General features: G+C 41.7%; 1 protein-coding gene across 2 annotated transcripts in view; it reads left to right on the forward strand.

Annotated features, from left to right (window-relative positions):
• The window catches only part of TXNRD1 (thioredoxin reductase 1), a 134,376-nt gene that overhangs the window by 32,444 nt on the left and 89,066 nt on the right, over positions 1 to 12,866 (forward strand). Inside the window, exons 2-3 of one of the 2 annotated variants that reach the window (XM_003269948.4) lie at positions 5,833 to 5,984; positions 12,356 to 12,416. In XM_003269948.4, the coding sequence (XP_003269996.1) occupies positions 5,833 to 5,984; positions 12,356 to 12,416 (213 nt within the window). Of the gene's footprint in view, positions 1 to 5,832; positions 5,985 to 12,355; positions 12,417 to 12,866 lie in introns of those variants that run through there. The other variant, XM_030821289.1, reaches the window with a different exon arrangement.

Here is a 12,866-nt window from a genome sequence, read left to right on the forward strand (position 1 = left end):
CTCGGGAGGGTGAGGCAGGAGAATGGCGTGAACTTGGGAGGCGGAGCTTGCAGTGAGCTGAGATCCTGCCACTGCACTCCAGCCTGGAGCCTGGGCGATAGAGCCAGACTCTGTCTCAAAAAAAAAAAAAAAAAAAAAACTTTTCCCGGCCGGGCGCGGTGGCTCACACCTGTAATCCCAACACTTTGGGAGGCCAAGGCAGGTGGATCATGAGGTCAGGAGATCAAGACCATCCTGGCTAACGTGGTGAAACCCCATCTCTACTAAAAATACAAAAAAAATTAGCCGGGCATGGTGGCGGGCGTCTGTAGTCCCAGCTACTCGGGAGGCTGAGGCAGGAGAATGGCGTGAACCTGGGAGGCGGATCTTGCAGTGAGCCGAGATCCCGGCACTGCACTCCAGCCTTTGCGACAGTGTGAGACTCCGTCTCAAAAAAACAAAAACAAAACTTTTCCCCGAATTATCAAGTCATCATTGCCATACTATTTTGAAAGTACATTTTGTTGCTTTGTGATGGTTATTTTTTTGAGATGGAGTCTCGCTCTGTCACCAGGCTGGAGTGCAGTGGTGCAATCTCAGCTCACTGCAACCTCTGCCTCCCGAGTTCAAGCTATTCTCCTGCCTCAGCCTCCTGAGTAGCTGGGATTACAGGCGTGCACCACCATACCCAGCTAATTTTTGTATTTTTAGTAGAGACTGGGTTTCACCATGTTGACCAGGATGGTCTCGATCTCCTGACCTTGTGATCCGCCTGCCTCGGTCTCCCAAAGTGCTGGGATTACAGGTGTGAGCCACTGTACCCGGCCACGTGATGGCTTTTTAAAAATCATAAATGATTCTGTATTTGTCTCTTTCTGGTCTGTCTAATCTCTTTTACTGATTTCTGTTTACTTTTATAAATACAAATAGGGAGCCTATTTTATTATTACTCTTTAGTTTCAGTTTTTACAAGTGGATAGTAAGTACTTCATGGATCCAAATATTAGGAATTGATCTGAGGCAAAAAAGTTGGGGCAAAATGGAAGCAACTTATCATTACAGTTTTTGTTTGTTTGTTTGTTTGTTTGTTTTTGAGACAGAGTCTCACTGTCGCCCAGGCTGCAGTGCAATGGTGCAACCTCGGCTCACTGCAAACTATGCCTCCCGGGTTCAAGTGATTCTCCCTCCTCAACCTCCCAGGTAGCTGGGAATACAGGCACCCGCCATTATGCCTGGCTAATTTTTGTATTTTTCATTATGACAGGGTTTCACCATGTTGGCCAGGCTGGTCTCAAACTCGTGACCTCAGGCAATCTGCCCACCTCAGCCTCCCAAAGTGCTGGGATTACAGGTGTGAGCCACCACGCCTGGCCCATTACAGTTTTATCTGTGTTTTTCTGACTACTTGGTTCTGTGCTGTTCTTGCAACATTTACTTAACATATTTCTTTGAATGCTGCTTCAAATTTTATTTCAAAATTGAGGGGGAAAAATAAGCAAATGATAAACATAAACAAAATTTTATTTTTCTTTTTTGTTAGAGGCAGAATTTAAGGAAAAATTCTGATGATTTTGATTACAGGTAGTGGCTAACCTCTTATGATTTATTTACCTATCTATTTATCTTTCCATCTATTTGTACATTTTTGTTTTGTTTTGTTTTGTTTTGGTAAACAGTCTCTCCCCAGTAAGAATGCAGTTCTTCTTAATCACAGAAGTTATTCCTTCCCTTGTGATGGCCTTCTCTGTTCTGTGTCTTGGCAAATATCTGAGCCTAATAGTTGGGTGGTGCCCTTGGCATAGATGTTATATAAGGAATTGTCACCTGCTTTTAGAGTCAGTCATCCCATGAACTCGAAGGAGTCAGTAAGGCGTTATGGAATCAGGAGGCTTGTGTGACAGCTCTGACGCTGATACCAATTAATTACCTGTCTGGACCTCAGTTTCCTCATCAATGGAATGAACACAGTTGGCCTAGTGACCCCAAATGTCTCTCCCAAGCTAACATTCTGTGATTCTCATTCTCTGAAATATTACCACAAGGAATGTTTACTTATACGTTACTTTTTAAAATAAGAAAAGTGGAGAACAGAAAATGAGAACTAGAGTTTAATTTTAAAATTTTGAAGTGTCATTGATGAGGCTATCGTCATGTGTCATGTTGCTTTAGTCCAATAGTTCTTAATTAACAGTATGCATTAGAACTACCAGTGAACATTTAAAATATATGCATATATGTGTGTGAACATATATGAATATATACACACATAAATGTTTGTTTGTTTATTTATTATTTATTTATTGGAGACAGAGTCTCACTCTCTTGCCCAGGCTGGAGTGCAGTGGTGCGATCTTGGCTCACTGCAACCTCCACCTCCTGGGTTCAAGCAATTCTCCTGCCTCAACCTCCCAAGTAGCTGGGATTACAGGCGTGTGCCACAACACCCAGCTAATTTTCATATTTTAAGTAGAGATGGGGTTTCACCATGTTGGTCGGGCTGGTCTCAAACTCCTAACCTCAGGTGATCCAACTGCATCGGCCTCCCAAAGTGCAGGAATTACGGGCGTGAGCCACCGCGCTTGGCCACACACACAAATAGGCATGCTTAGGCCCATGCCTTGCAAGTCTGATTCAGTAGGTTAGGGATAAGGATGAGACCTAGGAAGTCTTGGTTATTCAGATGCAAATAAGGGTTGAGAGGCCTCCCTTCCACTTATGGAAGGCAGATACTGTAGGTATAGATTGGTCTGGTATACCCTGCAACAAATAAGTCCCATTGCTCTTCTGGGATCCTATAATTAATTGGCACAGATGTTAGTTTTTTTTGTTTGTTTGTTTTTGTTTTTGTTTTTGTTTTTATGAGATAGTCTCTCGCACTGTCACCTGGGCTGGAGTGCAGTGGTGCGATCTCGGCTCACTGCAACCTCCACCTCGCAGGTTCAAGTGATTCTCGTGCCTCAGCCTCCCAGTGCTGGGATTACAGGCATGAGCCACCGCCCCCTACCCAGAGAAATTACAACAAGCGAGAAATTACAACAAGCTAGTTTTTCTTTAAGAAGAACCCACTTCTCATTTTCTTATCTGTTCAGGCTGGTAAAACAAAATAACATAAACTAGGAGGCTTATCAACAAGAGAAAACAGTTTCTTACAGTTCTGTGGCCTGGGAAGTCCAAGATCAAGGTGCCAGTAGATTCCATGTCTGCTGAGGGCCCACTTCCTGATTCTCGGTAGGTACCTTCTTGCTGTGTCCCCACATAGTAGAAGGGGAGATGGGCTCTCTGGAGTTTCTTTCATAACTGCGCTAATCCCATTCTTGAGGGCTCCTAATCACCTCCCAAAGGCCCCTCCTTCTAATGCTGTCACTTTGAGAATTAAGATTTTGACAGAGAAATTTTAGAGTTATAGAAGCATTCAGATCATAGCGCTTATATCTCAAAGATAAGGAGATTTCTATGTTTCTTTTCACTTTTCTATCCATATGTTAAGTATTAGAAACATTTGATTGTCTAGTATATAATGAAACAGTCTCTTGGTTGTTGACCCTGTCTTGACATTGTATGATAGGGGTTATTTAAAAATTTCTTAAATTAACTATCTTTCTAAAAACTTTTTATAAAATAATACATGTTCATGGTTTAAAAACACATAGTACCAAAAGTATGATGAAAGTGAAAGCTTGCTGGGCGCGGTGGCTCACGCCTGTAATCCCAGCACTTTGGGAGGCTGAGGCGGGCGGATCACGAGGTCAGGAGATCGAGACCATCCTGGCTAACACGGTGAAACCCCGTCTCTACTAAAAATACAAAAAATTAGCCAGGTGTGGTGGCGGGTGCCTATAGTCCTAGCTACTCGAGAGGCAGAGGCAGGAGAATGGCGTGAACCTGGGAGGCGAAGCTTGCAGTGAGCTGAGATCTCGCCACTGCACTCCAGCCTGGGTGACAGAGTAAGACTCCGTCTCAAAAAAAAAAAAAAAAGTGAAAGGTTACTAGACATAATGATTAATAATAAACATTTTGGGGATTTAGCTGATTTTATTAACACCATTTAAATATCAGTCTAGGTGTAGTGACAGTATAACATACTGGTTAAAAGCATGGGCTCTACCTTTACATTTATGGTCAATTGATTTTTGACAAGGTTGGCAAGACATATCAATAGGGAAAGATTAGTCTTTTCAACAAATGGTGCTAGGCCGGGCGCGGCGGCTCACGCTTGTAATCCCAGCACTTTGGGAGGCCGAGGCGGGCGCATCACGAGGTCAGGAGATCGAGACCACGGTGAAACCCCGTCTCTACTAAAAATACAAAAAATTAGCCGGGCGTGGTGGCGGGCGCCTGTAGTCCCAGCTACTCAGAGAGGCTGAGGCAGGAGAATGGCATGAACCTGGGAGGCAGAGCTTGCAGTGAGCCGAGATTGCGCCACTGCACTCCAGCCTGGGCGGCAGAGCGAGACTCCGTCTCAAAAAATTAAAACAAACAAACAAACAAAAAAAAACAAATGGTGCTGAGACAGCAGGTTATCCACATGCAAAAGAAGAAAGTTGGATGCCTGTCTCATACAACACATGCAAATTAATTTAAAATGGATCATAGTCCTAAAGTAAGAACTAAAACTATAAGACTCTTAGAAAAAAAAATAAAATCCTTGTGACTTTGGAATAGGCGATAGTTTCTTAGATATGACACCAAAAGTATAAGCAAAAAAGAAAAAGATAAATTTGACTTGATCAAAATTAAAAACTATATTTCAAAAAGACTTCTATATTTTAAAGCTGTTTTTTTTTATAGTGTAGGTTCTAGAGAATGATAACCTAAGTTTGAATTTTAGCTCCATTACTTATTGTAAGCTGTGCAACCCTGAGGAAGTTGCATAACCTCTCTGAGTCTGTGTCCTTGTTTGTAAAATGGGAATGATGGTAGCAGTGCCCACCTAACGATATTGCTGGAAGGATTAAATGAAAGGAGGCATACAAACATTAACCCTCTGTCTAGTTCTGGATAAATACAAATATCAACTATGAAGATGATAAGGAGATTGAAGAAGGATGAATGGCTTACTTGGATCAGCAGAAATGAGAAGACATCACCTAAGGAACAAGTAGTAAGGGTGGGCTTGAGCTTGGTTTATTCGTGGGCCCTGAAGAAGATGGATAGTTTAAATATTTTTACAAGTTGGAGGTAGCAATCTGTTGGTGGTTTTGACTGGTGATGATGCCCAGGATGACAGTGCTGTCATGTGGGGATAACATACCACTAAGCTGGATCATGTTTGTTTTGATGCCTGATTGGGCCAGCACAAAATCTTGAGGAGAAAATAATCCGCAGAAAGTATTTTTATTGCAGTCTTGCTGCATCTTGCCTGAAGATCCTGTGTCTGCTTATCCAGGAGTTAGCCTGGGAGAAAACATGTAAGCCTTGGTTTGAGTGGTCTGCCCCTATGTCTGTAAGCAGGGTTGTGTTGGAAGGGGACATCTGTCTGATATTTGGTCTCTCTGCATTTAAACCATGGTTGGGAACAGAGATGGCATAAAATGCGGCCTCAGTATTTCCAACCTGTTACTTATTTTCCTGTGTCCAGGGAAGGTTCTGATTATGGCTTGTTACTTGGCAGGATCCCCTGAGAACATATCTTGAGTGTGATCTGAGTCAGGAATATTGAATAATTTGTCAGAGGTTCCAGTCAGATGAAAGAACTAAATCTATAATCTTCATTAGAGTCCTTCCTTCCTCAGATTCCTTATTTTGGCCTGTGGGACTTAAATGGTAATGCTTTTAGAGTGAACCTAATATTAGAAAATGCATCATCATGTTTTCCTTTGTGATAATTACCATCCTTACTTCCATTACTTCTAGCTAAAGATGATCACCCTGGTAAAACTTTGCCAGAGAACCCAGCAGGATTCACCAGCACGGCCACTGCAGACTCCAGAGCCCTGCTTCAGGCCTATATAGACGGTCACTCTGTGGTCATCTTCAGTAGGTCCACATGCACACGCTGTATGGAGGTAAGGCTTTAAACTCAAGGGGTTTAAATGGAATTGTAGGAATTTGACAGACTTTTGAGCTCAAATGTAAACAATTGGATTTTACCTTTAGGAAGAGTGTATGTAGGCTGGGTACGGTGGCTCACACCTGTAATCCCAGCACTTTGGGAGGCCAAAGCGAGCGGATCATAAGGTCAAGAGATCAAGACCATCCTGGCCAACATGATGAAACCCCATCTCTACTAAAAATACAAAAATTAGCCCAACGTGGTGGCATGTGCCTGTAGTCGCAGCTACTCGGGAGGCTGAGACAGGAGAATCACTTGAACCCAGGAGGTGGAGGTTGCAGTGAGCCGAGATAGTGCCACTGCACTCCAGCTTGGGGGACAGAGTGAGACTCCGTCTCAAAAAAAAAAAAAAAAAAGGAAAAGTGTATGTGGGTGTAACTTGCTTCAGAGTAATTATAAAATGTGGATCTGATAACAAAATATTGTTTGAATAATCTCTTTCTGAGCTTTTGGGAAGTATGAGACATTTTCAGGTAGTCAAATTCGGGGAAGGTTAGGATGGGGGAGTTACCAAACCGGTTGATTTGCGGCCCTTTCAGATATGTCTGTAGGGAATATTTCATGAGGAATGGTTACTTAGGGTACTACCAAATTTTGATAAATACCTCTTCATGCTGTGGTTTATTATGGGGAAAATAACTTCACAAAGAATAAACTGTTTCCTACTTGGTTCTTAATCTTAGATTATCAGAGAGAAAAGGTCAGTGGTTACAGCCAAGGGGAGGATTAGTTTAGTCCACCCTGAATAAACCAGGGTGGACTTAACCATTAACGAAGGTGAGAATTGAAAGGCAAACCTGATCTGTCTGGTGCTTCATAGGAAGGCTGAGGGCATTTAAATGTCACTGAAGTTTAGCTCTAGGCCTACACAATGGAGTCTTAGGTAAATATAACTGGCCATCTGTCCAGGTTCACTGGGAGGTTAATTTATTTTATATATATATATATATATATATATATTTTTTTTTTTTTTTTGAGACGGAGTCTCGCTCTGTTGCCGAGGCTGGAGTGCAGTGGTGCGATCTCGGCTCACTGCAAGCTCCGCCTCCCGGGTTCATGCCATTCTCCTGCCTCAGCTTCCCAAGTAGCTGGGACTACAGGCACCCGCCACCATGCCCGGCTAATTTTTTGTATTTTTAGTAGAGACGGGGTTTCACTGTGTTAGCCAAGGTGGCCTCGATCTCCTGACCTTGTGATCCGCCCGCCTTGACCTCCCAAAGTGCTGGGATTACAGGCGTGAGCCACCGCGCCCGGCCGATTTTATTATTAAGTTTAATTTTCTCTCAACTTGTCTGCCCCATGACTTACTTTCCAGATCTCAAAGAGTTTGAATTCAGAAGCCTTTTTATTCTGGAAGCCTTACATAGAAATAAATGGGCTTATGGGCTTTTTGGACTCTCTCTCTCTCTCTCTCTCATTCTGCGTGTGTGTGTGTGTGTGTGTGTGTGTGTGTGTGTGTGTGTGTCTGTGCACATGCGCACTTTTTTCCCAAGTAAAGAAAAAGGAAGGTGGGCGGGGAAAACACTGAAGTAGGGAGACCCTTTCATCCTTGTCTCTCTCCTGAACACATTCTGCATCGATGCCACCTTAGGCTTCATCCCTATCAAGATAGTGATGCCTTTCCTGTAGGACATCATATTGGGAGTAGGATTTTTTTTTTTTCTTTTTTTTTTTTTTTTTTTTGAGACGGAGTCTCGCTCTTTCACCCAGGCTGGAGTGCAGTGGCGCGATCTCGGCTCACTGCAAGCTCCGCCTCCCGGGTTCACGCCATTCTCCTGCCTCAGCCTCTCCGAGTAGCTGGGACTACAGGCGCCCGCCACCACGCCTGGCTAATTTTTTGTATTTTTAGTAGAGACGGGGTTTCACCGTGGTCTCGATCTCCTGACCTCGTGATGCGCCCGCCTCGACCTCCCAAAGTGCTGGGATTACAAGCGTGAGCCACCGCGCCCAGCCTGGGAGTAGGATTGCAAAGAGGCAGAAGACACAAGTCCCATCCCTGGGGGTTTAGCTCAACTGAGAGGGCAGAACATAGGCTTAAGAAGAAAAATGATCTCAGATAACCCATGCTAAATTCTACATGATTGGACAGGGAGTAAGTGCTAGAGAATTTAGAAGAGGGCTGGGCATTAGAAATCTGCTATGTAATTATTGGCCTCTGGGGGCTTAATTATCTAGCTCTGCAATTCTTATCTGCTTTTGGGACCTACTGCCCCTCCCCGCCACCACACGCCACTTCCTTTTTTTTAATCTTTAAAATGAAGAGCTTGAACTAGTTGCTTATTGATGGTTTTTTTTTATTTTGATTTTGTTTTTGAGACAGAGTCTCGCTCTGTTGCCCAGGCTGGAGTGCAGTGGTGTGATCTCGGCTCGCTGCAACCTCTGCCTCCTGGTTCAAGTGATTCTCCTGCCTCAGCCTCCCAAGTAGCTGGGACTACAGGTACACGCCACCATGCCTGGCTAATTTTTGTATTTTTAGTAGAGATGGGGTTTCACTATGTTGGCCAGGCTGGTCTCGAACTCCTGGCCTCATCATGATCCTCCCACCCCAGCCTCCAAAAGTGCTGGGATTATAGGTGTGAGCCACTGCGCCCAGCCTGAGGGTTTTCTTAGTTCTGAAATTACGTGCTTGTCTAGTCTTTTTTGTTACCAAACAGGTTAAGAGCCTGGACTCTAAAGTCAGAGTGTGGATCTTGGCTCTGTGATTTATCAGCCATGTGACTTTAGTTATTTACCTGTGGTGCCACAGTTTCCCCATCTGTAAAATGTGGGTGATAATAGTACCTATATCATAAGTTTGTTATGAGGATTAAATTAATTAATATTTATAAAAGCCATAGAACATACCTGACACATAGTAAACACTGTGTCAGTGTTTGTTAAATAAAAGAACTACTTGCATTTTTCCTTTTCCTATCAGGACTTAAAACCTTGGGTGGTTAATCTTCCTTCTGTCAGTACTGAGGCTAGATTAAATGGTAATCAACAAATACCTGACTTAATGCTAAGTACAATGAATCCTATCAGTGGGTAAATAGCTACCATTTGAGTGCCAACTATGTGCCAGGCATTCGGTCACTCTACTTATATTTTCAAACATTATTAAAGAATTGGGAGCTGGGCACGGTGGCTTACGCCTGTAATCACAATGCTTTGGGAGGCCAAGGCAAGAGGTTCACCTGAAGCTAGGAGTTTGAGACCAGTCTGGGCAACATAACAAGACTCTATGTCTATGGGAAACAAAAAAATAAATAAATAAATAAATATATATATATATATATCAGCATGGTTTGCATGTGCCCGTAGTCCTAGCTTCTCAGGAGGCTGAGGTGAGAGGATCACTTGAGCCCAGGAGTTAAAGGTTACAGTGAGCTATGATTATACCACTGCACGCCAGCCTGGGTGACAGAGTGAGACCCTGTCTCTAAAATAAATACATATGGGCGCAGTGGCTCACACCTGTAATCCCAGCGCTTTGGGAGGCTGAGACAGGCAGATCACTTGAGGCCAGGAGTTCGAGACCAGCCTAGGCAACACGGTGAAATCCTATCTCTTCTAAAACTACAAAAATTAGCCAGGCGTGGTGGTGAACGCCTGTAATCCCAGCTACTCAGGAGGCACAGGCGTGAGAATCACTTAAAACTCAGGAAGCTGAGGTGGCAGTGAGCCAAGATCGTGCCTCTAAGCTACAGCCTGGGTGACAGAGCAAGACTCTATCTAAATAAATAAATAAATAAATAAAATAAAAATTAAGAAATAAATAAATAAACAGAAAATTCCAATTTTAACCCTGCTCTAGTTCTGGAATGAAGAGTTGGGCTAGCGGTCAGGATTGCTACTAGTGGTAGATAGTCAGTGTGCTCCTTGCAATCCCAGATCTCTTTGACCTGTCATTGTTCTTTTTCTCTTTTCTTTTTTTAGTCCCCATTATGCCCCAGAATGTTCTTATTCTTACTGTTATCTCTGAAATCTACTAACTCCCTCACTTCCCAGCTCTCCTGCCTATCCCTGAAAATGTAAAGCCTTGCTTATATTTCCCCCAGTTTTACTTAATTAAAACTAGCCTGGGAATGAAGAACTTTTCCTATAACATTTGTTGGTTAGTTATTTGCATGCTTATTTAAACATACAGTTGCCCAAGTGCAGTGACTCACACCTGTAATCCCAGCACTTTGGGAGGCCGAGGCGGGCGGATCACCTGAGGTCAGGAGACCAGCCTGACCAATATGGAGAAACCCTGTCTCTACTAAAAATACAAAAATTAGCTGGGCTTGGTGATGCATGCCTGTAATCCCAGCTACTAGGGAGGCTGAGGCAGGAGAATTGCTTGAACCCAGGAGGCAGAGGTTGCAGTGAGCTGAGATCACACCATTGCACTCCAGCCTGGGCAACAAAAGTGAAACTGTCTCAACAACAACAACAACATATAGTCATCCTGGCAAATTTATTTAATATCATTATCCAAACAATCCCTGGGTATGTCAAGTCTTCTAGATAAACATTCCCTAGTTTTACCTTGTTGATTTCAGATTGGTGCCAGTTAATTTAGAAATTAATTTTCGATGTCTTTGGCCATGAAAGATGATTAGGTGCTTTTCCTGGTAAAGTGGTGAATTTCTTCTGAGGGTGTACAACTCATATACTTAGCTGTTCACATTTATTTATTTATTTAAATTACCTTGAAGTAGAATTGTCCCAGGTTATTTTCTTTAGTTTTTATTTAATCATCTCGTTTAACAACTGGGATATGAGTAAATCAGAATAGAGAAACTTTGTTTTTATATTTGTACTTGGTCTGATGAATGTGTATTTCTCTATGGGATGAGTAATGTCATTTGCATTAATTCAAGTTGGGAAGTGCCCATAAGGAAACTAACGTCTACATAAAGGTAGCTTTCCACTCTTGCATAACACATTAGTTACCATATGTGTTTTGCATGCATCTTGCTGTGAAGAGGTTTTAAAGTGCAAAGATAATCCCTCTCCACCTTTTCAGAAATGCAATATTTGTTTCTTATAGCTATTTCAGAGTGGTGGGGGGAACTGAATTCAGATTCAGACTGGGGCTTAGGTGACATCTAAAAGAGTTTAAGAAAAAGACTACAGGCTGGGTATATGGTGGCTCACGCCTGTAATCTCAGCACTTTGGGAGGCCGAGGTGGGCAGATCACGAGGTCAGGAGATAGAGACCATCCTGGCCAACATGGTGAAACCCCGTCTCTACTAAAAATACAAAAATTGGCTGGGTGTGGTGGCGCATGCCTGTAACCCTGCCTAATTGGGTGGCTGAGGCAGAAGAATCGCCTGAACCTGGGAGGCAGAGATTGCAGTGAGCCGAGATAGCGCCACTGCACTCCACTGGTGACAAAGTGAGACTCTGTCTCAAAAAAAAAAAAAAAAAGAAAAAGAAAAGAAAAAGAAGACTAATGAGGTTGTATGAGTGAACTTATTTTCCCATTTTATCAAAATGTTGAATTTGGTCCTATAAAAATGATAGAAATCTCCCAGTGTACTTCTATACAATAGGAAGTCTACTGTTTTAGTAGTCAAGTTTAGAATGAGACAAGAATATATTTTCTTTTTTTGTTTTTGTTTTTGTTTTTTTTTCAAGAATCATTTTCCTCATTGATCATCTCTGTGAACTTCAGGCTACTCTGGCCTTTTAAATTTTATTGTATAACTGGAGGAATATGGTTCTAAACTTTCCTAAATTATTGACAGGCTGTTTGTGTCTTGTACATAAAAGTCTCTTGTGTCAGTAGTTTAAATGTTACCTAGTGGTATAAGTAAATTTTAAATAAAATTTTGTTTTTTACCAGTATAATTTGTATAACCATGAGCATAAGATTTTTTGTTTGTTTGTTTTATTTAACAGTCTCAGAGCATAATAGGTTTTTTGTAACTGATTTATTGGTTGAGGGTTACTCAGCCAAAAAAAGAAATAATACTTTGACTATTGTAGAATATATTTTTCCCAGGTTTGCCATATAATGCTTTGGAAACATTAAGTGTTCCAATGCTTTTTTAAACACTGTATTAAACCTATTTTATAATGAGGTAGACTGAGTCACTAAACATATAAAATATATCTTATGAAGCGATACAGATGAATCATTGACAATTGAATAGAATCAACAGATTTCAGATACTCTTGTAAATATCATTTCTGTCGACAGGGAGAATCTTATGAGTTACATAAAAGTGAATTGGAAAGTTTTCAAAGGTGAAGGCTGGTTGAGGAAGGAAGTAACAAAGCTGGATAAGAGATTCTCCTGTTGGTTGTAACCTCATTTTTCATTTTCCTCCTTGTTTTTCAACTTCTTCCAGGTAAAGAAGTTATTTAAATCTCTGTGTGCTCCTTATTTTGTCCTTGAACTTGATCAAACAGGTAAGTTTCTGTTTAATATGTAAATCACAGCTGCTGACTGTACATTTTATTTCATTTATTCTATCTGGCTTTAATTTGTCTTTCTTGAGGTTTTTATTGTTTAGTGAGCATTTGCTAGTTGATTCCTCTTTTTGGTCATTTAGACAGGGTACTCTCCTGGAGCTAATCATATCTACCTTAGCCTTTACCTAGTTTATAGCCTTGGTATTACCCAGAGTTTCTTCTTATTGAAATTATTCTTCTTATTACTCATGAATCTAGTTACAGATACAGTATTTGCTGGTTTTATGGTAACTTTACTTTTGCAAATTTGTCTCCTTTCTGATAAGTAATACAAATAGTATTTGAATTAAATATAAATTGAGATGCATTCAGAAATTTTGGCAGGGACATACAAAGATCAGTAAAGGTGAAAGATCCATGAAAAGTGCTACTGGAGGCTGGGCGCGG

Source organism: Nomascus leucogenys, chromosome 10, assembly GCF_006542625.1.
Source record: "Nomascus leucogenys isolate Asia chromosome 10, Asia_NLE_v1, whole genome shotgun sequence".
Lineage (NCBI taxonomy): Eukaryota > Metazoa > Chordata > Mammalia > Primates > Hylobatidae > Nomascus > Nomascus leucogenys.